Here is a 21,709-nt window from a genome sequence, read left to right on the forward strand (position 1 = left end):
TCGTATTTCACTATTAATATACTTCTTAATTGCATTTCACTTTTAATATACTACTTGTTAACTGTATTTCAGCTCAACAATTACTTTGATAAAATACCTATTTTGCAATGTGCAAATGGCTTTAGATGCCTACGAGGTCCATCAATGACCATATAGCATATATTCAACCCAAAAAACCAGCGGCAATTTGTTGTGGACAAAGGACGGCTGGACATATAGAGGGCCCCGTTACCTTCAGTAGCTTAGGGCCTCACCAAACCTAAATCCGGCCCTGGTTCTGAGACGCACCTGACAAAGGTATATTGAGGTCCGTACATCCAGGGTTCGAGGCGCAGAGGGGGGTACTTGCCGAAAGGGGGCACGATGAGGCTGAAGAGGAGGGCGATGAAGACGAAGACCGCCGGAAGCACAATCTGCAAAAGGAGGGAGCTGGCAGATCAGAGGCAGGCAAATCGTAGAATCGTGGAATTCAAAGGGACCCCCAGCGGTCATCTAGACCAACCCCCCGGCCAAGGCAGGAATACACAGCTGCCGACCAGAGAAGAACTGAACAATCGACAGGCAACACGCGGCTACTGGGTGTACCTTTTCGGACCATTTATCTGGTATGCATTCATCATTCATTATAGGTTATATATACAGGATTGCCATTTCTGTAATTATATTGCATTTGAATATAATGGGTTTTGTTTTACAGCGTCGCCAGCTGATGAAGGGTTGCTATCGGAACAGTTCGTCATCCGGAAAAAACTGTTCAACATTGGGGGGCTGCATTTTAATCGGCATTTTAACCCCCCTATTATGTTTTTACTGTGATTTTACTGCTGTTAGCTGCCCTGAGCCTGGCTCTGGCCGGGGAGGGCAGGGTATAAATAAAATTTATTTTTAGGATTATTATGGGATTGCGACTGTCGAAAGGCTTCTTTCCCTCGTCGATACCGACGGACTGCATTTTCTAATTTTGTTCATGCAACGTTGGTTGGCTTCTATTCTCGTTAAAGGCTCGGCTCGTTAATTGCCGTCGGAGGAGAGCCTAGACGGACTCCGAAGATGGAGAGCCATTTCAGCTCGGTCGCACGGAAGATCCGACAGGCCCTCTGTCCGGGATGCTTTAGCCTTTCAAGGGGGTAGATGACCTTCGGGGGGTCCCCCTTCCAGTTCTATGCAGGCCAACCCCCCAGAGAGACCCCCAGCCCCCCAACCTCCTCCGAACCCAAACGGAAGAGGAGTCAAGCGTTATACTTGCGCAAGAAATCCCCTGGTGCTCCTGCGGGCGTACAGAAGGCGCTTGGTGAAGAGGGCGCGGAGTTGTTGGCGCACCAGCGCCCAGCCCGTCAGCTGGCGGGAGGCCTGGACCCCCATGCCCCTCAAGAGGTCCGTCTCCTTGGCTTCTTCCACTACCGGAAAGAAGGGAGAGAGGGAAGCCGTGAAGCCGAAAATCCGAAAAAACCCACTGTCTAAGATAATGCAACTTTCTTTATTTACAGCTGTGATCGAAACTATTCAACACACACACACAACCCATTGCAAATCAGTGATTTCCTTATCACATGGTTCAAAAACCCCTTGTTTATATTATATATTGTTTATATTAAATAAGAGTATATTGTTTATATTAAATAAGAGTGCCATCCGTACCGGTTATCATGGCCCTCAAGATCTAACACATCGGTGTATTTTAATGTAATCCATTCCTTTAGCCGTACCAATCCTGCGGCCTCGTAATATAATTCCAAATCTAGGAGCTCAAATCCTCCTCTCTCCCTTTTATTTCTCAACACCTGATGCTCAATTCTGGGTTTATTTCCATTCCAGACAAATCTAGCTATTTCCTTTTCCCATTCTGTGAAACATTTCATTCCTCCTAAAATTGGTATTGTTTGAAACAAGAAAACCATTTTGGGCAATATGTTCATTTTTACTACTGAGATTCTTCCCCAAAGGGAGGGATGGAGTTTGTCCAATCTCCCATATATTTTTTATATATTTTCCCATGTTTTAATGTAATTGTCTTCATACAGGTTTATGGTTTTAGTTGAAATCCAAACCCCCAGGTATTTAACCTTATTTTTGATTTCCAAGCCTGTTCTTTCTTGCAATTCAATTTTCTCTTCCTTGCTGCAGTTTTTGCATGCATGCACAATTTCATTTTCGGCAACTCTGGCCCAGTCAGACCTAGCAAAAAGAGGTTCCTGGTTTTCCCCCTATTGTCATTTTAAACTTCTTAATTAGTTGGTTGTTTATCATTTTCCATTGAGCTTTTTTTTTTTTTTTTTGCAAAGCCACCGCACATTAATAAAAGCACCATCAGCTCATATACATTTCCAACATTCCAAATTTCAAAAAATTGCGCTGGAAAAACGTTCTCGGTTGCAATCAAGATTACTCAAACCCCCTGATTGCAAATCAGGTTTGTTATCAAAAATTTTGCAGACTTTTCAGCCATTTGATAACTTGCATTTTTGGCCGAATATCGCCCAATTTGCAATGGGGGTGGTGGAATAATTTTGATTGCAACTGTGATTAATCAATAAGCGATTAATAGATGCATCGCAACCATTGAAGAATGCACCTTATTGTTGCAAATGGAAATAATTTTAAACTGCTTTTAACACTGCGTTCTGACTGCTGTAACCTGAACCCAGGACCTTGGGGCGAAGGACGGGATTAATAATATTATTAATAATAATAATCCTGCCCCAAAGCTTCTTTTTTACCTTTCTTGAGTCCTTTGACTTAAGCGTAAAGGTGAAGGAAGGAAGGAGAGAAAGGGAGAGAGAGAAAGAAGAGAAGGAAGAAGTTAGATGCATCGCAAGCCCTCCCTCCAGGATTCGCACACAGGACTTCCTGTACGTTGAGAAGCAAGGGGGAAACAGAAAAGCTGTTCTCGTTTTAACTCCCCAATCTACGCCACACCTGTGCCATTTTGTGTGGTGCCATTCCCCTTCCATGACAGCCATCTTGTGTGACGCCACGCCTGCTCTATGGCGCCATTTTGTGTGATTCCACACCTGCTCTGTGGCAGCCATTTGGTGCAATGCCAGGTGACCTCCATGCCAGCCATTTTGTGTGACACCACACCTGCTCTATGGCGCCATTTTGTGTGATGCCAGGTGACCTCCATGGCAGCCATTTTGCGTGACGCCATGCCTGCTGTATGGCAGCCATTTGGTGTAATGCCACCCCCCTTTCATGGCAGCCATTTTGTGCGATTCCACACCTGCTCTATAGCAGCCATTTGGTGCAATGCTAGGCTACCTCAATGGCAGCTATTCTGCATGACGCCACACCTGCTCTATGGTGCCATTTTGTGTAATGCTATCCCCCTTCCATGGCAGCCATTTTGTGTGATGCCAGGTTACCCCAATGGTAGCCATCTTGCATGACGCCACAAGTGCCCTATGGCACCATTTTGTGTGATGCCACTCCCCCTCCATTACAGCCATCTTGCATGACGCCACACCTGCTCTATGGCGCCATTTTGTGTAATGCCATCCCCCTTCCATGGCAGCCAACTTGTGTGATTCCACACCCACTCTAGGGCAGCCATTTGGTGCAATGCCAGGCTACCTCAATGGCAGCTATTCCGCATGACGCCACACCTGCTCTATGGCGCCATTTTGTGTAATGCCATCCCCCTTCCATGGCAGCCATCTTGTGTGATTCTACACCCACTCTAGGGCAGCCATTTGGTGCAATGCCAGGCTACCTCAGTAGCAGCCATTTTGTGTGATGCCAGGTTACCTCTGTGGCAACCATTTTGTGTGACGCCACTCCCCCTCCATGGTGGCCATTTGGTGCAATGCCAGGTTACCTCAATGGCAGCCATCTTGCATGACGCCACCGGTTCCAGAAACACAAATCCATTGGCGCTGCGGACAAGTTTCCACCCCGACCAGAGGGCAGCGATCCCGGCGCGGTGCGGACCTGAACCATGACAGATATCCTCTGGTTCCCAAGCCGAGGGCGGCACAGAACCGACTTTTTCCGGAACCTTCCGGCACTTACTTTTTCCGGAACCTTCCGGCACTTACCGGGCTCGGAGTCCGCCGCTTCCGCATCCTCGCTCAACGTCTGCAGGGTGTAACCAGAGGCCGGCGTGGACGTTCTGAGGTCAGCAGGGGCTGCCTCCATGTCTCCTGCCCGGGGGAAATTGAAAATATAACCCAGTTGTAAAAAAATTGGGAAAACCGAATATTCCCCAAACCGAAAATTCGGGCAGAGTTGTGATTTGTTTGTTCTGTTCAATTTAACCCCTGTGTTGCAAACAAAAGACAGTAATATCCAAGGCAACACGATGACCAATATATATATATATGAAATCATATAAACAGAAAACTTATGAATCTCTGAAAGTCACCAAATATGCACGTTTATTTGGTTTTATGTTTTCAAGAGAATCCATTAAGAGTGCATATCTTGTGGCTTCCAGAGATTTATAAGTTTTCTGTTTATATAATATGAAATATATGAAATCACATAAACAGAAAACTTAGGAATCTCTGAAAGTCACCAAATATGCACATGTTTATTTGGTTTTTTGTTTTCAAGAGAATCAATTAAGAGTGCATATTTTGTGGCTTTCAGAGATTCCTAAGTTTTCTGTTTATGTGATTTCATATATTTCATATTATATAAAGAGTGCACATTGATATCGTATCATTGTATTTGGTCATCGTGTTGCCTTGGATATTACTGACTATTGTTTGTTCCATTGACAGAGAAGACAGCTGGCCTTCACCTTACCTGCGACGTCGACATTATTATCTTCTGCCACTTTCAAGAAAATCTGGAAGAAAAAGCAAAGTTGCACTTTAAAACAGAGGGAGCCCCACCTCCATCCCCCCCTCTCCAAAAAACACCCCAAATCTTTGGAGAACCAGGGATTACAGGAGCTATTGCAGGCACCACAAAATACCCATTATCACAGACAGGAAAACTGAGGACATCTTCAAAAGAGGACTGGATAACAATATAGATTTAAACCTCTGGGGGAAATGATTTGAAACTGACCGCATGTCACTTACAGAAAGAGAATTATCTGAAAATGATTCCTAGAGGTTATCTGATTAGTTTTGCTTAGATACGTGTGGGAAATGCAAAGAAATGAAGAGAACCTTTCTTTTTTCATATGTGGTGGACGTGTAAAAAAAGAAGAAGAAGAATACAGTGGTACCTCGCAAGACGAATGCCTCGTAAGACGAAAAACTCGCAAGACGAAAGAGTTTTTCGTTTTTTGAGTTGTTTCGCAAGATGAATTTCCCTATGGGCTTGCTTCGCAAGACGAAAACGTCTTGCAAGTTTGTTTCCTTTTTCTTAAAAGCGTTAATACCCAGGGAATCCGTGCTTCGCAAGAAGAAAAATTCGCAAGACGAAAAAACTCGCAGAACGAATTACTCGCAGGTAATTCGCAGGTCTTGTGAGGTACCACTGTATTGGGAAATGATTTACAATGAGTAAAGAAAAAGGAAAGTTTTAAATTTGCCTTCTCAAAAAGATCAGAGTCCTTTTTTACTGGGAATAAGCCAGACAGAAAACCCTAGGGGTTTTTTTCCGGGGGGGGGAGGGAACACAGGGGTACGTACCCCCCCAAAACATTTTGTGAATCTTCGTACTTTTGTCCATTTGCTGCTTTTATTTTTCCCCAATCTGAGCTATAAAACAGTGATTTTCTTGAGTCAAAATGAGAGTGCCCTTAAACACTTGTGGTTTTTTAAAGGAAAAAAGCACTGTTTATGTGTGCAACAACAGAGGCCAGTGTTTCTTTAGCCCCCAAAATGGAAAATGAGCGACATCCCAAGGTAAAGAGAACTGGCAGCTTAAGATGTTCGGAATGCGTCTTAACAAGCGTTTGGGCGTTGCTTTTAATTTCAAGAAAAGAAGTCAGCGTTGAATGTGATTTCGCTGCAATTTAGCTCCTTTGCCACCAAACACAGTGGTACCTCGGGTTACAAACGCTTTGGGTTATGTGTTTTCAGGTTGTGGACCGCGAGAAACCTGGAAGTACCGGAAAGGGTTACTTCCGGGTTTTGTGCATGCGCAGAAGCGCTGATTTGCTCTCTGCGCATGCGCAGAAGTGCCAAATCGTGGCAGACGCGGCGCCGCAGGTTGCGGATGTGCCTCCGTCATGGATTACGTCCGCAACCTGAGGTTCCACTGTATTGTAATTATATTATTATACAGGGCGGTGTTGTTAGCCGCCCTGAGCCCGGCTTCGGCTGGGGAGGGCGGGATATAAATAAAATTTATTATTATTATTATTATTATTATTATTAGCCTGCAGTTCTGTTTATTATATTATTAAATTATATCATATTATTAAATTGTATTATATTATTAGCGGGACGCAGGTGGTGCTGTGGGTTAAACCACAGAGCCTAGGCCTTGCCAATCAGAAGGTCGGCAGTTCGAATCCCCGTGACGGGGTGAGCTCCCGTTGCTCGGTCCCTGCTCCTGCCAACCTAGCAGTTTGAAAGCACGTCGAAGTGCAAGTAGATAAATAGGTACCACTCCGGCGGGAAGGTAAACGGCGTTTCCGTGCGCTGCTCTGGTTCACCAGAAGCGGCTCAGTCCTGCTGGCCACATGACCCGGAAGCTGTACGCCGGCTCCCTCTGCCAGGAAAGCGAGATGAGCGCCGCAACCCCAGAGTCGGCCACGACTGGACCTAACGGTCAGGGGTCCCTTTAACTTTTTATATTATTACCCTGCCATTCTGATTGTTCTGTTTTCCTTTTTCTCGTTTACGAACCTCTTCCAGGCTTGTGTCCGAAATCCCGTACCCCGAGATCCCCAGTTCCGCCAGGCGGGCGTCCAGCTCCTGGAACAGCTCCACAAAAGTGCCGTCTTTCGCTCCGCTGTGCGGGAGGACGTAGAGGACTTCCTGGCAGATGTCCTCCACCAGCCGAGACCCAGGGACCAGTTTTTGGATCACGGCCGTCAGCTGGGGCACATCTGCACACAAAAAGGAAAAACACACAAGTCGGAAAGGTTTGGCGGCACTCATTTCCCCCTGATCCCGGCGGATTCCACATCCGCACCCGTCGCCAGCATACGGCGCTTTGGCTGGATTCGAATACGGCGCTTTGCCAGGATTCGCACCTGTGCCCTCGCTGTTCTGCTCACTGCCCAGACCGGTGTCGCAACTTCTTTCTGAGTCGCTGTCCGCCTGGAAAGGAGGAGTCGAAAGGAAAAGCCTTTGGTGACTTTGACTTTGACCCCCATAGAACTTTTAAAAGCCCCTTGTATTAAGAGGGATAAAAAGGTTTTAAATTTGGATTGTTAAGAATATAAGGGGCTTTATGGATGGGCGTGAATGATTAAAGAAAAACAGAGCCAAGAGGAGGAGTGGAAGGAAGTCAATTGAGATAAGATTTATTATTTGAATTTTTGTTTGCGATGGTTATAATAATATAATAATAATTTATACCCGGCGCATCTGGCTGGGTTTCCCAGAATATTAAAATATTCCAACAGAATATTAAAATATTTAGAATATTTAGAAGACATCTGAAGGTAGCCCTGTTTAGGGAAGCTTTTGTTGCATTTTAATATTTTGTTGGCTGGGGAAACCCAGCCAGATGGGTGGGGTATAAATAATAATAATAATTTTTACAGAGGATGGACGGCCACTTTGACAGGATCTTTGCCTTGAGCAGGGCTCAGACTTCCTTTCCAACTCTGTGCTTGTATAAATAACATTATATTTATTATTATTATTATTATTATTATTATTACAGAGGATGGACGGCCACCTTGACAGGATCCTTGCCTTGAGCAGGGCTCAGATTTAAGCACGTTCCTTTCCAACTCTGTGCTTGTACAAATAGATTAATAATAATAATAATAATATTTTGTTGTCATTATAAAATTAACAAATTATATTTCAAAAAAAGAAAAAGAAAGAAAGCCCAATTAAGGCGCGTGGCGTGCGTCCCCCCCACCAGTGCCCCCCCTCCCCGATCACCCCACATACCTCCAATAAACTGAAAGCTCTCCTTTCAGAGAAAACCACCGTCCTGTTTTGGTTTTGCTTTGCTCAAGTTTACCTTTTTGCCGGCGGGGGACGCCACCCCGTTGATGCCCGCCGCGTGGCGCCCCCTGCCCGCCTCCCTCTTCACCAGCGTCAGGTAGTATCCTGTGCCCAGCTTGGTCTTGAGGAAGAGTGAGGACCCGCAGCAGCAGAGGCGTCCCTGGGAGATGATGGCCACCCGGTCGCCAAGGAGGTCGGCTTCATCCATGTAATGCGTCGACAAGATGACCGTCCGGCCTGGAGTTGGCAGGGAAAGAGGGGGGGGCGTGGGTCGGATTCGCAAAAACGCACCTTTCCTCTTTTTTAAAAATACAGTCATACCTTGGGTTAGGGACGCAGGTGGCGCTGTGGGTTAAACCACAGAGCCTAGGACTTGCCGATCAGAAGGTCGGCGGTTTGAGTCCCGCAATGACGGGGCGAGCTCCCGTTCCTCGGTCCCTGCTCCTGCCAACCTAGCAGTTCGAAAGCACCTCAAAGTGCAAGTAGATAAATAGGTACCACTCCAGCAGGAAGGTAAATGGCATTTCCGTGCGCTGCTCTGGTTCGCCAGAAGCGGCTTAGTCCTGCTGGCCACATGACCCAGAAGCTGTTCGAAAGCACACCAGCGCAAGTAGATAAATAGGCACCGCTGTAAGCCAGCTCCTCAAATTTCCGTGCTCTCCCTTCCCAGGATTTGAAAAGCCAGACTGTGGTGACCCTCAGCGTGGTCCACTGCCCGCCCGTCACCACCACCATCGTGCGGAGACCTGATGCGAAATACCCGCTGGGGTTCTGCGTGGAGAATGGCATTGTGAGTAACTTAGGTGGCTTGAGCGAGCGAGCCAGGCTGTGTGGTGAAAAGTTTTGTGGGGTGTTTTTTGGAGGGTAGGGGGGATTGGAGTGAATTTAAATAACAAAGCAAACTTGCAAACGGGGCTGCGTTAAGAACTTTGGAGGCCCATAACACTGGAAATATTTGCATAAATATGCATAGATGCATATTTCATATGTGCATATATCAAATATGCATAAATATATGCATATATATATATATATATATATATATGGGGCGCGGGTGGCGCTGTGGGTTAAACCACAGAGCCTAGGACTTGCCAATCAGAACGTCGGCGGTTCGAATCCCCGCAATCACGGGGTGAGCTCCCGTTGCTCGGTCCCTGCTCCTGCCAACCTAGCCGTTCGAAAGCACGTCAAAGTGCAAGTAGATCAATAGGTACCGCTCTGGTGGGAAATGGCGTTTCCGTGCGCTGCTCTGGTTCGCCAGAAGCGGCTTAGTCCTGCTGGCCACATGACCCGGAAGCTGTACGCCGGCTCCCTCGGCCAGTAAAGCGAGATGAGCGCCGCAACCCCAGAGTCGGCCACGACTGGACCTAATGGTCAGGGGTCCCTTTACCTTTACCTATACCTTGGGTTACAGACGCTTTGGGTTGGGCGATTTCGGGTTGTGCACCCAAAAGTACCAGAATGGGTTTCTTCCAGATTTCGGCGCTTTGCACATGTACAGAAGCACCGAATCGCAATGCGCACGTGCGCAGACACGGCACTGCAGGTTGCGAAGTTGCAGGTTGCTAATGTGCCTCCGGCACGGATCACGTTTGCAACCTGAGCGTCCACTGTACTATGTATTATTTTTTCCAATCAAACCATATTAAACATTCCAAATTACAGTGCTACCTCGGGGTTACATACGCTTCAGGTTACAGACTCCGCTAACCCAGAAATAGTGCTTCAGGTTAAGAACTTTGCTTCAGGATGAGAACAGAAATCGGGCTCCGGCGGTGCGGCAGCAGCGGGAGGCCCCATTAGGTAAAGTGGTGCTTCAGGTTAAGAACAGTTTCAGGTTAAGAATGGACCTCCGGAACGAATTAAGTACCGTACTTAACCCGTTACCACTGGAAAAGCATAGGGAGCTTCCTTGTACAGTGGTACCTCGAGTTACATACACTTCAGGTTACATACGCTTCAGGTTACAGACTCCGCTAACCCAGAAATAGTGCTTCAGGTTAAGAACTTTGCTTCAGGATGAGAACAGAAATCGGGCTCCGGCGGTGCGGCAGCAGCGGGAGGCCCCATTAGCTGAAGTGGTGCTTCAGGTTAAGAACAGTTTCAGGTTAAGTACGGACCTCCAGAACGGATTAAGTCCTTAACCTGAGGTACCACTGTATACATATTATTCAATAATCCAACAGTCCAAATATTATGCCAAATTATTTTTTAAAACTGGTGGTAACTTCCCATGTTCTGAGTTCGGGGGGGGCGGGGTCTGATCATCTCATACTTTCTTCTGCTTTCATAATTTTTGTTCTGTAGTTGTACGTTTTATTGCTTATATTGTTTTGTGATGGCCACTGGCTGTAAACAATACAAATCTACGGATTGATTGAATGCTGGTGTGCTTTCAATTGATTGCCGGGGCTTTTAATTAGTTTTTGCTACAAGAATCTTTTCGGTTCATCCTTTAATGCAGTGTTTCCCAACCTGGTGTCTCCAGTTGTTTTCAGACTACAATTCCCATCATCCCTGACCACTGGTCTTGCTAGCTAGGGATGATGGGAGTTGTAGTCCGAAAACAGCTGGAGACCCAAGTTTGGGAAACACTGCTTTAATGTAAACATCAGAAAGAGCTTTCTGACAGTAAGAGCTGTTTGGACAGTTGAACGGTCTCGCTACGGAGGCGATGGACTCTCCTTCCTGGGAGATTTTTAAGCAGAGATTTGAAGGCCATCTGTCATGGATGCTTCAGTTGACATTCTCGCATTGCAGAAGGTTGGACTGGATGAGCCCTGGGTGTCCCTCCATCGCCACCATTCTTTAATTCTGCAATTTTAAGAGTGGCTTCCCTGAAGGCTCTACAGACTCTCAGAACAGAAATAAAAGTTCTTCCAGGACAGATTCTTAAAAATACCTGCGTAAAATTAATCGGGGAGGTGGCTTGATCCTCTGTGTCGAAATGCACAAAGAAAACCGTCCCCCCGCCCACCAAATAAAAACCCCACAACTCAGACCTGTACGGTATTTCAGCAAGAGGTCCCAGATGCCACGGCGAGAATAGGGGTCAACGCCGGCGGTCGGCTCGTCCAAAATCACCACCTTTGACCCCCCCACGAAAGCGATGGCCACAGACAGTTTGCGTTGCATGCCTCCTGGAAAGATAAAATGTTGGAGGGGATGGAATGGGACGTCCCTATTTTCAGGGGAGAAACGTTGGACGGGATGGAATAGGACGTCCCTATTTTCAGGGGAGAAACGTTGGAGGGGATGGAATAGGAAGTCCCTATTTTCAGGGGAGAAACGTTGGAGGGGATGGAATAGGACGTCCCTATTTTCAGGGGAGAAACGTTGGAGGGGATGGAAGAGGACGTCCCTATTTTCAGGGGAGAAATGTTGGAGGGGATGGAATAGGACGTCCCTATTTTCAGGGGAGAAACGTTGGAGGGGATGGAATAGGACGTCCCTATTTTCAGGGGAGAAACGTTGGAGGGGATGGAAGAGGACGTCCCTATTTTCAGGGGAGAAACGTTGGAGGGGATGGAATAGGACGTCCCTATTTTCAGGGGAGAAACGTTGGAGGGGATGGAATAGGACGTCCCTATTTTCAGGGGAGAAACGTTGGAGGGGATGGAAGAGGACGTCCCTATTTTCAGGGGAGAAACGTTGGAGGGGATGGAAGAGGACGTCCCTATTTTCACAGGAGAAATGCTGGAGGGGATGGAATAGGGCGCCCCTATTTTCACAGGAGAAACGTTGGAGGGGATGGAATAGGACGTCCCTATTTTCACAGGAGAAATGCTGGAGGGGATGGAATAGGGCGCCCCTATTTTAGGGGAGAAACGGAGGGGATGGAATAGGACGTCCCTATTTTCTCCCCCATATCCTATGACCCCCAAACTCACCTGACAGGTTCTTGGTCTGATCTCGCCTCTTGTGGGGCAGCCCCACATCCTGGATGATCTGTTCCATCTCCTCCTGGACTTGCTCTCCGGAGAGGCCCTTGAGGCGGCCGTAAAACCAGATATGCTCTTCCACAGTCAGGCTGGAGGGGGGCAGCGAGTTTTTTGGGAAGGTTGCGGTAAAGAGAGAGAGGGGGGCGGAGACATAAGACCCCAAGGGTGCTAAATACTCTGTGGCGAAAACACCATTAGATCAAACCGCAGCACTGCAAAATAGATCTCCACATAAGACCTTTGAACATAAGATCTGCACATAAGAGCTGAAAGTGCCTTTCTGCTTCTCTGTATTCTGTCTGTTTGCCAGGATAAACGGCATTGTGTTGGATTATTGCAGTGCATTCCATGTAGGGCTGACTCTGAATAATAAATTATTATGATTTGTCAAAGAGAAAAATAACTACCAGACTTTTAGAAGACATCTACAGGCAGCCCTGTTTAGGGAAGCTTTTAATGTTTAATAGGTTATTGTATTGTATTTTTTGTCAAAGACAATTTTGAAACATCAGCTGGTGCAGAAATCAGCAGCCAGGTTGCTCACCGGATGGCAAGACAACTTGAGCCTATTGCACCGACCATGCACTAGCTACGAATCAGTTTCCGAGCCCAATTCCAAGTGCTGGTTTGGACCGATAAAGCTTTCAATGGCTCAGGACCTCAAGACCTCCCCGTATGAACCGACCTGGAGCCTAAGATCAGGTCCAGTAGACCTGAAGGAGCGTCTCCACCCCCATCGTTCTGCCCGGACACCTGGGTCCATCTCCCGAGGGCCTTCTGGTGGTTCCCTCACTGCGAGAAGCCAAGTTACAGGGAACCAGGCAGAGGGCCTTCTCGGTGGTGGCGCCCGCCCTGTGGAATGCCCTCCCACCAGATGTCAAAGAGAAAAAGAACTACCAAACTTTTAGAAGACATCTGAAGGCAGCCTTGTTTAGGGAAGCTTTTAATGTTTAATAGGTTATTGTGTTTTAGTGTTTTGTTGGAAGCCGCCCAGAGTGGCTGGGGAAACCCAACCAGATGGGTGGGGTATAAATATATTATTATTATTATCATCATCATCAGAGGCCCTTCTTCGTAAGCTTCCTCTGCGCGAGGTCCAGAGGGTGAAAACACGAGGACAGGGCCTTTTCTGTGGTGGCTCCTTTTGTGGGATGCTCTCCCTCTCCCGGCACATCAAAAAGGGCCTTTCTTACTAAGTGATTTGTAAATCTTTTGTGTTGTTCTTTCCCCCCGTAAAATAAGTAACCATGCCAGCCGTATGTTTTGTCCCAACCCTCTAACGTCAGGACCTCATTATCTTTTCATAATATCCATTTTTATATCCAACGCCAACGGGCTGCTTCAAAGTACTTTCTTAAACACGAAATAATAATAATAATAATAATTTTAGGCCCCAGGTGTAAACGTTTTTTCTCTAACCAGGCAGATTAACACCCTATCCTTTTAAACTGGGGGCCGCTGGGAGAGTCCGTTTTTGTGTTTCTACAATGCAAACCATCCCACGTCACCTGAAACCGAAGACACGAACAGACGATCAAATAAGCAAGTTACATGTCAAAGAGGACGTTGTGTTGTGGACAGACGCCCATCGTTCTCCGGATGATGTCCATGTCAGAGCGGATGTCCCTCTCCATCACATACGCTGTTCCGGAACTGGGGGGCAGCAAGCCGGTCAGGATGGACCTAGGATGTCACAAAGAGGCGGGGAGAAATTATCAATTCGGTACCCAAACTTAGCTCTCAGCTGTCGTGCAACAAGTCGTCTTTAAGAGGTCAGCAAACTTTTTCAGCAGAGGGCCGGTCCCCTGTCCCTCAGACCTTGTGGGGGGGCGGACTATATTTTGAAAAATATATAATATATGAACGAATTCCTATGCCCCACAAATAACCCAGAGATGCATTTTAAATAAAAGCACATGTTCTACTCGTGTAAAAACACCAGGCAGGCCCCACAAATAACCCAGAGATGCATGTTAAATAAAAGCACACATTCTACTCGTGTAAAAAACACAAGGCAGGCCCCACAAATAACCCAGAGATGCATTTTCAATAAAAGCACACATTCTACTCGTGTAAAAATACGCTGATTCCCGGACCGTCTGCAGGCCGGATTGAGAAGGCGATTGGGCCGGATCCGGCCCCCGGGCCTTAGTTTGCCTACCCATGGGTCAAGGAAATGGGTGCATTTGAAAACGAATTGTTAGAGGTGCACCTGCTAAAGTCGTCACTGTTTAGAAAAGGCCATGCAGTTACTTAGATGGTTCAGTATATTGCTGAATTTATTGCATATTTATTTCATAACGTTTATATGCCGCTCGATTGTAAGGGGGCGGGTTAGGAAGTCTCAAAGCGGTTTATATCATCTAAATGTTTCATTTTTAATTGAAAATGCTTCCTTTATATTACTGCAATATAAGGTTGATTATAGGGAACGGAATGTGAATTAGAAATAACCGGAAGAACTATACAACAACAAGGGGAAAAGAAACGGAAGCAGATTTTTGGAAAGATTGAATTAGATTTCTTTTTAATTTACGGCTGATTCGTTGCGATTTGGAGTATCAATTAAAAAAACGCTTTGGCTAAAGAAATAAAACGTTTCTCTTGAAAACATTAAGAGAAATTCAACAGTGTAAATAAGTTTCGATGGATGCAATAAAGGAATGTCGAATAGTTTAGTTTTTGTAAAATATGCAGGGATTTATGATACGCAAAATGAGGCGTGGAAAGAAGAAGGGAAGTCACTGATACTTTAAGGAAGTCGAAACGACTATTCCAAATTGCAAAACAAAACATGTAAGAAAAATTATGTAAGAAAAAAAGAAATAAAATGTTTGCGGAACAAGTTATTGCTTTATCTTTTGTTAACTGCTTTGGGTATGTTTGTTTGTTAAAAAAAAAGCAGTATATAATCATTATGAGATAAATGAAAACATTGAGAGGACAATAAACATCTTCACGCAGAGACTGTTTCTAGCAGGAATGTACTTCCTCGACAGATGTCGTTCGACAACATCTGGAGGGCTAAAAGTTCTCCAACATTGGAAAATAGTAAAGGTAAAGGGACCCCTGACCATTAGGTCCAGTCGTGGCCGACTCTGGGGTTGCGGCGCTCATCTCGCTTTACTGCCCGAGGGAGCCGGTGTACAGCTTCCGGGTCATGTGGCCAGCAGGACTAAGCCGCTTCTGGCGAACCAGAGCAGCGCACGGAAACGCTGTTTACCTTCCTGCTGGAGCGGTACCTATTGATCTACTTGCACTTTGACGTGCTTTCGAACTGCTAGGTTGGCAGGAGCAGGGACCGAGCAGCAGGAGCTCACCCTATCATTGCGGGGATTCGAACTGCCGACCTTCTGATTGGCAAGTCCTAGGCTCTGTGGTTTAACCCACAGCGCCACCCGTGTCCCTTTTAACATTGGAAAATACACAAAAACTAACCTCCGGGTCAACATATTCCCGGCTCAACTTACATCGTGGTCGTCTTCCCTGCCCCATTGTGCCCCAGAAAGGATGTGATCTGGCCCTCATAGAAGTCGAGGCTCAGTCCGTTGACGGCAATCTTCCCGCCGCTGCGATAGATCTTCACCAGGTTACGGATTGAGACCCCCACCTTCAGGTGGGCAGGAGGGTCCTCCACGATCACTGCGGGGAAACGAACCACCGGGTCAGAAAGCTGTGTGCAAATGTGCATTTGTTCTGTTCCATTCACGAGACGCATTCTCAAAGCACAGGTAAAGGTAAAGGACCCCTGGACAGTTAAGTCCAGTCAAAGGCGACTCTGGGGTTGCGGCGCTCATCTCGCTTTCAGGCCAAGGAAGCTGGCGTTTGTCCGCAGACAGCTTCCCGGGTCGTGTGGCCAGCAGGACTAAACCGCTTCTGGCGCACGACAGAAACCAGAGCACACAGAAACACTGTCTACCTTCCCGCCACAGCGGTACCTATTTATCTACTTGCGCTGGTGTGCTTTCGAACTACTAGGTTGGCAGGAGCTAGGACAGAGCAACGGAAGCTCAGCCCGTCGCGGGGATTCGAACCGCCGACCTTCCGATCGGCAAGTCCAAGAGTTTTGTATTTTGCTTTATAAAGGTAAAGGTAAAAGGACCCCTGACCATTAGGTCCAGTCGTGGCCGACTCTGGGGTTGCGGCGCTCATCTCGCTTCACTGGCCGAGGGAGCCAGCGTCCAGCTTCCGGGTCATGTGGCCAGCAGGACTGAGCCGCTTCTGGCGAACCAGAGCAGCGCACGGAAACGTCGTTTACCTTTCCGCCGGAGCGGTACCTATTTACTTGCACTTGGACGTGCTTTCGAACTGCTAGGTTGGCAGGAGCAGGGACCGAGCAGCGGGAGCTCACCCCGTTGCGGGGATTCGAACCGCCGACCTTCTGATCGGCAAGCCCTAGGCCTGTGGTTTAACCCACAGCGCTTGATAAATCCCAATAAATCAGGAAAAGAAAGTTTGGGGTGGCATGTTAAGAGTATAGATACTGGTCTCAAAGGACACAGCATTTTTGCGATTCAAGGGACCAGAGAGCCTTTGCTTCCCTGTCGTCCGAGACCACAAAGACAAGAGGCTAAAAGGGCTTTCAAGTTTTGTTCCATTGTTTTCTCAGCTCCAACAAAGCATCGAGAGATACGGTTGCCTCATAGGCTGGGGGAGGCTGCCCTCGAAAGGAGAAAATAGGCAAAGGGGCCACGCCAAAAAAGGCCCTGCAGGCCTTACCTTCGGCCGAGTGGAGAGAATTTGTAGGTATGGGGCGTGGGGAGCCATCAGGCAAGGCCTCTCCGAACCAGTAACTCTTCTGGAATGGAAAATTCCACGGCTTGGGGATCCCATATTGGCCTGGAAAACAAGTACGAACAGTAAACTGGGGCGGCGGCAAAAATCAGGGCTGCCATATTTTGAAGAGCGAAAAAACGAGGACACGACTTCTGCTTTTAACTACAGATCGCCTCTCCTTCTAAATACCCCTCCTATATGTAGGCTTTAGAAGCTGTGATCCATTGCTAGTAGCAATGTTCTTAACTTTCTTTTTTTCTTTCTTTTGAAGGAATGGGTTTCTGTGCAGTCAGTTTGAAACTGACCCCAAATCCGGATTTTTCCTTCTCCAAGAGAGCATTTCTAAAATGCATTAACTTGAGCTGTTGAGCAAATGCATAACAGGAACCCAGCTGTATAAACAAAGCGCTCTCCTTTATCAGCCTGTGACGGCAATGGATGGCCTTGACTGTTCCAGTGGAGCAGGGATGGCACGTCTGGGTCTTATCTTACATCCTGACCACACTCTGACGCACAGACCTAGTCCGGGAACAGCGCCAGGAGAGTTGGTGACCTTTTTACCCCAAGATGAGAGTGCTGGAACAGGAATACCCTTATATGGTCAAGAGTGCAGGAAGAGGAACACCTTTTTATGGTTAAAAGTAGTGGAGCAGGAACATCTGTGATGTCAACCTACGTGTATAAGCTGACGTGGCTGGACTCCTGGGGAAAGGGGGAGAGGATGCCTGGAGGATATACCGTATTTTTCGCTCTATAAGACTCACTTTTCCCCTCCTAAAAAGTAAGGGGAAATGTGTCTGCGTTTTATGGAGCGAATGCAGGCTGTGCAGCTATCCCAGAAGCCAGAACAGCAAGAGGGATTGCTGCTTTCGCTGCGCAGCGATCCCTCTTGCTGTTCTGGCTTCTGAGATTCAGAATATTTTTTTCTTGTTTTCCTCCTCCAAAAACTAGGTGGCTCTTGTGGTCTGGTGTGTCTTATAGAGCGAAAAATACGGTATATACTGCATGAATTTTCTCATTTCTTTGGACTTGCTGTGGACTGACCACGCAAGGGCCTTCTGCTATCCGGAGAGCAGAATAAACTCCTTCTCTGAATCAGCCTCGGTGTCATGTGACTCCTTCCTCCCTGTTCTGGGAGCAATGCTCACCCTACCATTGCTAAAGTCTAATAAGGCTACACTTTATACTTTTCAAATTTGTACAGAAATTTTAATCCTGAAAAGGAGGACGTGTCCTGGGGAAAGAGGACATATGGCAACCCTACGTAGAATCATAGAGTTGGAAGAGACCACAAGGGCCATCGAGTCCAACCCCCTGCCAAGCAGGAAACACCATCAGAGCACTCCTGACATATGGTTGTCAAGCCTCTGCTTCAAGACCTCCAAAGAAGGAGACTCCACCACACTCCTTGGCAGCAAATTCCACTGTCAAACAGCTCTTACTGCCAGGAAGTTCTTCCTAATGTTTAGGTGGAATCTTCTTTCTTGTAGTTTGGATCCATTGCTCCGTGTCCGCTTCTCTGGAGCAGCAGAAAACAACCTTTCTCCCTCCTCTATGTGACATCCTTTGATATATTTGAACATGGCTATCATATCACCCCTTAACCTCCTCTTCTCCAGGCTAAACATGCCCAGCTCCCTTAGCCGTTCCTCATAAGGCATCGTTTCCAGGCCTTTGACCATTTTGGTTGCCCTCTTCTGGACACGTTCCAGTTTGTAAGTTCCTTCTTGAACTGTGGTGCCCAGAACTGGACACAGTACTCCAGGTGAGGTCTGACCAGAGCAGAATACAGTGGCACTATTACTTCCCTTGATCTACGGGATCGGCCTGCAAAAACTACACCACGGAGGTCGCAGATATAGCCCTGACTGCGTCGAAATTCTCGCTGCCTTGCGAGAACGGAGGTGCACTGCTTACCTGGGAATACGCCTTCGATGTACCACGTGGCCAGTCCGTAGAGGACGGCGTCCAGGAGAAGCAGCCCGCCCGACGTGGCAAAGGTGTACCGGTCGCCTTCCACAGGGCTCGAGTTCAAGTTGTACCACTGGATCCCCAAGCCCTGCTCCTCGTAGAGGGAGAAATATTCGCAGCCGAAACCAAAGGCGACGGGGGACAAGAGGCTCTGTAGTGAGGGAGAGATGGGGCGGGGAGAGGATGCTTAAAAAACTGGACTGGTAACCCAGTGCGAATCACGCAGATCCACTGGAATGAATGACCATAATAATAACAATAATAATACAGTGGTACCTTGGGTTACATACGCTTCAGGTTACATACGCTTCAGGTTACAGACTCCACTAACCCAGTGCCTCAGAACTTTGCTTCAGGATGAGAACAGAAATTGTGCTCCGGCGGCACAGGAGCACCAGGAGGCCCCATTAGCTAAAGTGGTGCTTCAGGTTAAGAACAGTTTCAGGTTAAGTACGGACCTCCGAAACGAATTAAGTACTTAACCCGAGGTACCACTGTAGTAATTTATTTTTTATACCCTGCCCATCTGGATGGGTTTCCCTAGCCACCCTAGGCGGCTTCCAGCAAAATATTAAAATACAGTAATTTGACAAACACATGTCTGTTAATTTCCGGGGACAGGGTCTAACTCTGGGCTTTAGGATGTCAGGGAAGCAAGGCTAGAACATATGGCTGTATCCAAAATTGTTTAGGATAATGAAATTTTAAAAAATAGAGAGATGCCACATCATTTAAACAACAAGAGGGCATCTTAAAAAACAGTGATATCACCTTGCCAACAAAGGTCCGTATAGTTCAAGCTCTGGTTTTCCCAGTAGTGATGTATGGAAGTGAGAGCTGGACCCTCAAGAAGGCTGATGGCCGAAGAATGGATGCTTTTGAATTCTGGTGCTGGAGGAGACTCTGGAGAGTCCCATGGACTGCAAGAAGACCAAACCTCTCCATTCTGAAGGAAATCAGCCCTGAGTGCTCCCTGGAAGGACAGATCCTGAAGCTGAGGCTCCAAGACTTTGGCCACCTCAGGAGAAGAGAAGACTCCCTGGAAAAGACCCTGATGTTGGGAAAAATGGAGGGCACAAGGAGAAGGGGACAACGGAGGATGAGATGGTGGGACAGTGTTCTCAAAGCGACCAGCATGAGTTTGACCAAACTGCGGGAGGCAATGGAAGACAGGAGGGCCTGGCGTGCTCTGGTCCATGGGGTCACGAAGAGGCAGACACGACTAAACGACTACAGGGGTGGTTTTGGAACGAAGGAAAGTGAGGGGTTTTTGGAGGGAGTGGAGCGGAAACAGCTCTCAGGAGAGCAGACGGGGAAGAGATGCTCTCACCACAAAGATCCGCAAGGGGAAGGTGATCCGCTCTCGCCAAGCCACGCAGAGGACGTAGGGCAGGTAAAACGAAAAGTAGATGATCCCGCCGCAAGCGGAGGCCAGGTTGGCTCTGGAGAACAAGGTGCTGATGAGGAAACACTGGGAAATGGTCGCCACGGCGAAAGTGGCCAGGAAGAGGAAGACCACGGCGGGGTCGCTGTAGGGAAGGATGTCCCCCACCTGGAAGAGAGGGGGAAAGAGAAAAGGAAAACCTGTCAAAAATGGCTAACGTTTGCTCGAATGCTGATGATTTAGCTGGGATTCCTAAACGGCAGCGGGGTTGGGCTGGATGACCCCTGGGTGCCCCTCTCTATGATTCTATTAAATAAAACACTCCATGTAATGACGAGGAGGACTGCAGCGATTCAGCTGGCTCGATGGGAAACCTCAGCCGCCAACGTGGCGCCCAGAAATCGCCCCGCAGTCGTTTCAGTAGTAAAAGCTCCTCACTTTACGATACAGGAAATCACTTTTCGTCGTTGTTGTGCTGTTGTTGTGTTTTTTTCCATTAGAGCACAATTTTTATTAATTTAAAAAAACTACCCGCTTTTAGTACAGTTCCATGCAGCAGCTTCAATAAAGGTAAAGGGACCCCTGACCATTAGGTCCAGTCGTGGCGACTCTGGGGTTGTGGCGCTCATCTCGCTTTATTGGCCGAGGGAGCCAGCGTACAGCTTCCGGGTCATGTGGCCAGCAGGACTAAGCCGCTTCTGGTGAACCAGAGCAGCGCACGGAAATGCCGTTTACCTTCCCGCCGGAGCGGTACCTATTTATCTACTTGCACTTTGACGTGCTTTCGAACTGCTAGGTTGGCAAGAGCAGGGACCGAGCAACGGGAGCTCACCCCGTCATTGCGGGGATTCGAACCGCCAACCTTCTGATCGGCAAGTCCTAGGCTCTGTGGTTTAACCCACAGCGCCACCTGCGTCCCTAGCAGCTTCAATACAGGTGTTGTAAAGAACAAAGTTTAGTCAGTTAAATGGAAAGATTGCAGGGGAGGGTTGTGGGTTTTTTTGCAAAATTAAGAAAGCAAAGATGAACTAGGGAACGTATCAAGTTTTGTTTAAATGGCAGTCCTCCGGACCTTTTGCTTTAGTTTAAACAAAACTCACGCAACCGTACATTGCGACATTATGTTAGGGGAAATAGGGGAAAACCCTTGTGGCAAATTCTGTCCGGAACGTCGTTGTTTTAAGTCAGAAAGTTGTAACCCGAATGGGGCACTCTGCGCATGTCCCGGCGGATGAGCGGCAAAGAGCCAGGGTGGGGGAAGTGTGGGATGTGAAACACAAAAGCAGTCAGGTACAACATTCCTAGAGTGAACATGTTTAGACATGGGGAGGGATGTTTTGTCCAGCTGGCAGGTAAACTTCCCTGCTGGGCTGGGACAGACTTCCTCTACATGTGACCAGAGGTGGGTGTGGCCTCACCTGTGCAGGTAATGACAAAAGCACAGGGCAGGGCAGCCATCTCTCTCTCTTTCACTACATGCATCAAAGACACAACATCTACTGAGCGAAAGATGCCCTCTTGGCTCCCAGCCCAGAGAGGACAAAGGGACTGTCTTCTTATAAGATAGATTCCAAATGTATGTTACTTCATTAAGCTTAAGTCTGCCT

General features: G+C 47.5%; 1 protein-coding gene across 1 annotated transcript in view; it reads right to left on the bottom strand.

Annotated features, from left to right (window-relative positions):
* Positions 1–21,709, bottom strand: part of ABCA7 (ATP binding cassette subfamily A member 7) — an 82,868-nt gene that overhangs the window by 29,040 nt on the left and 32,119 nt on the right. The window contains exons 16-29 of the mRNA XM_081895335.1: positions 20,049–20,270; positions 18,665–18,869; positions 16,691–16,810; positions 15,442–15,613; positions 13,523–13,654; positions 11,921–12,060; positions 11,033–11,170; positions 8,047–8,267; positions 7,100–7,166; positions 6,750–6,952; positions 4,747–4,789; positions 4,035–4,139; positions 1,243–1,397; positions 289–413 (exon numbers count right to left, since the gene is read on the bottom strand). Of these exons, the coding sequence (XP_081751461.1) occupies positions 289–413; positions 1,243–1,397; positions 4,035–4,139; positions 4,747–4,789; positions 6,750–6,952; positions 7,100–7,166; positions 8,047–8,267; positions 11,033–11,170; positions 11,921–12,060; positions 13,523–13,654; positions 15,442–15,613; positions 16,691–16,810; positions 18,665–18,869; positions 20,049–20,270 (2,048 nt within the window). The remainder of the gene's footprint in view (positions 1–288; positions 414–1,242; positions 1,398–4,034; positions 4,140–4,746; positions 4,790–6,749; positions 6,953–7,099; positions 7,167–8,046; positions 8,268–11,032; positions 11,171–11,920; positions 12,061–13,522; positions 13,655–15,441; positions 15,614–16,690; positions 16,811–18,664; positions 18,870–20,048; positions 20,271–21,709) is intronic.

The sequence above is a fragment of the Podarcis melisellensis genome (genome assembly GCF_964234715.1).
Source record: "Podarcis melisellensis genome assembly, chromosome: 18".
In the NCBI taxonomy this organism is placed as follows: Eukaryota; Metazoa; Chordata; class Lepidosauria; order Squamata; family Lacertidae; genus Podarcis; species Podarcis melisellensis.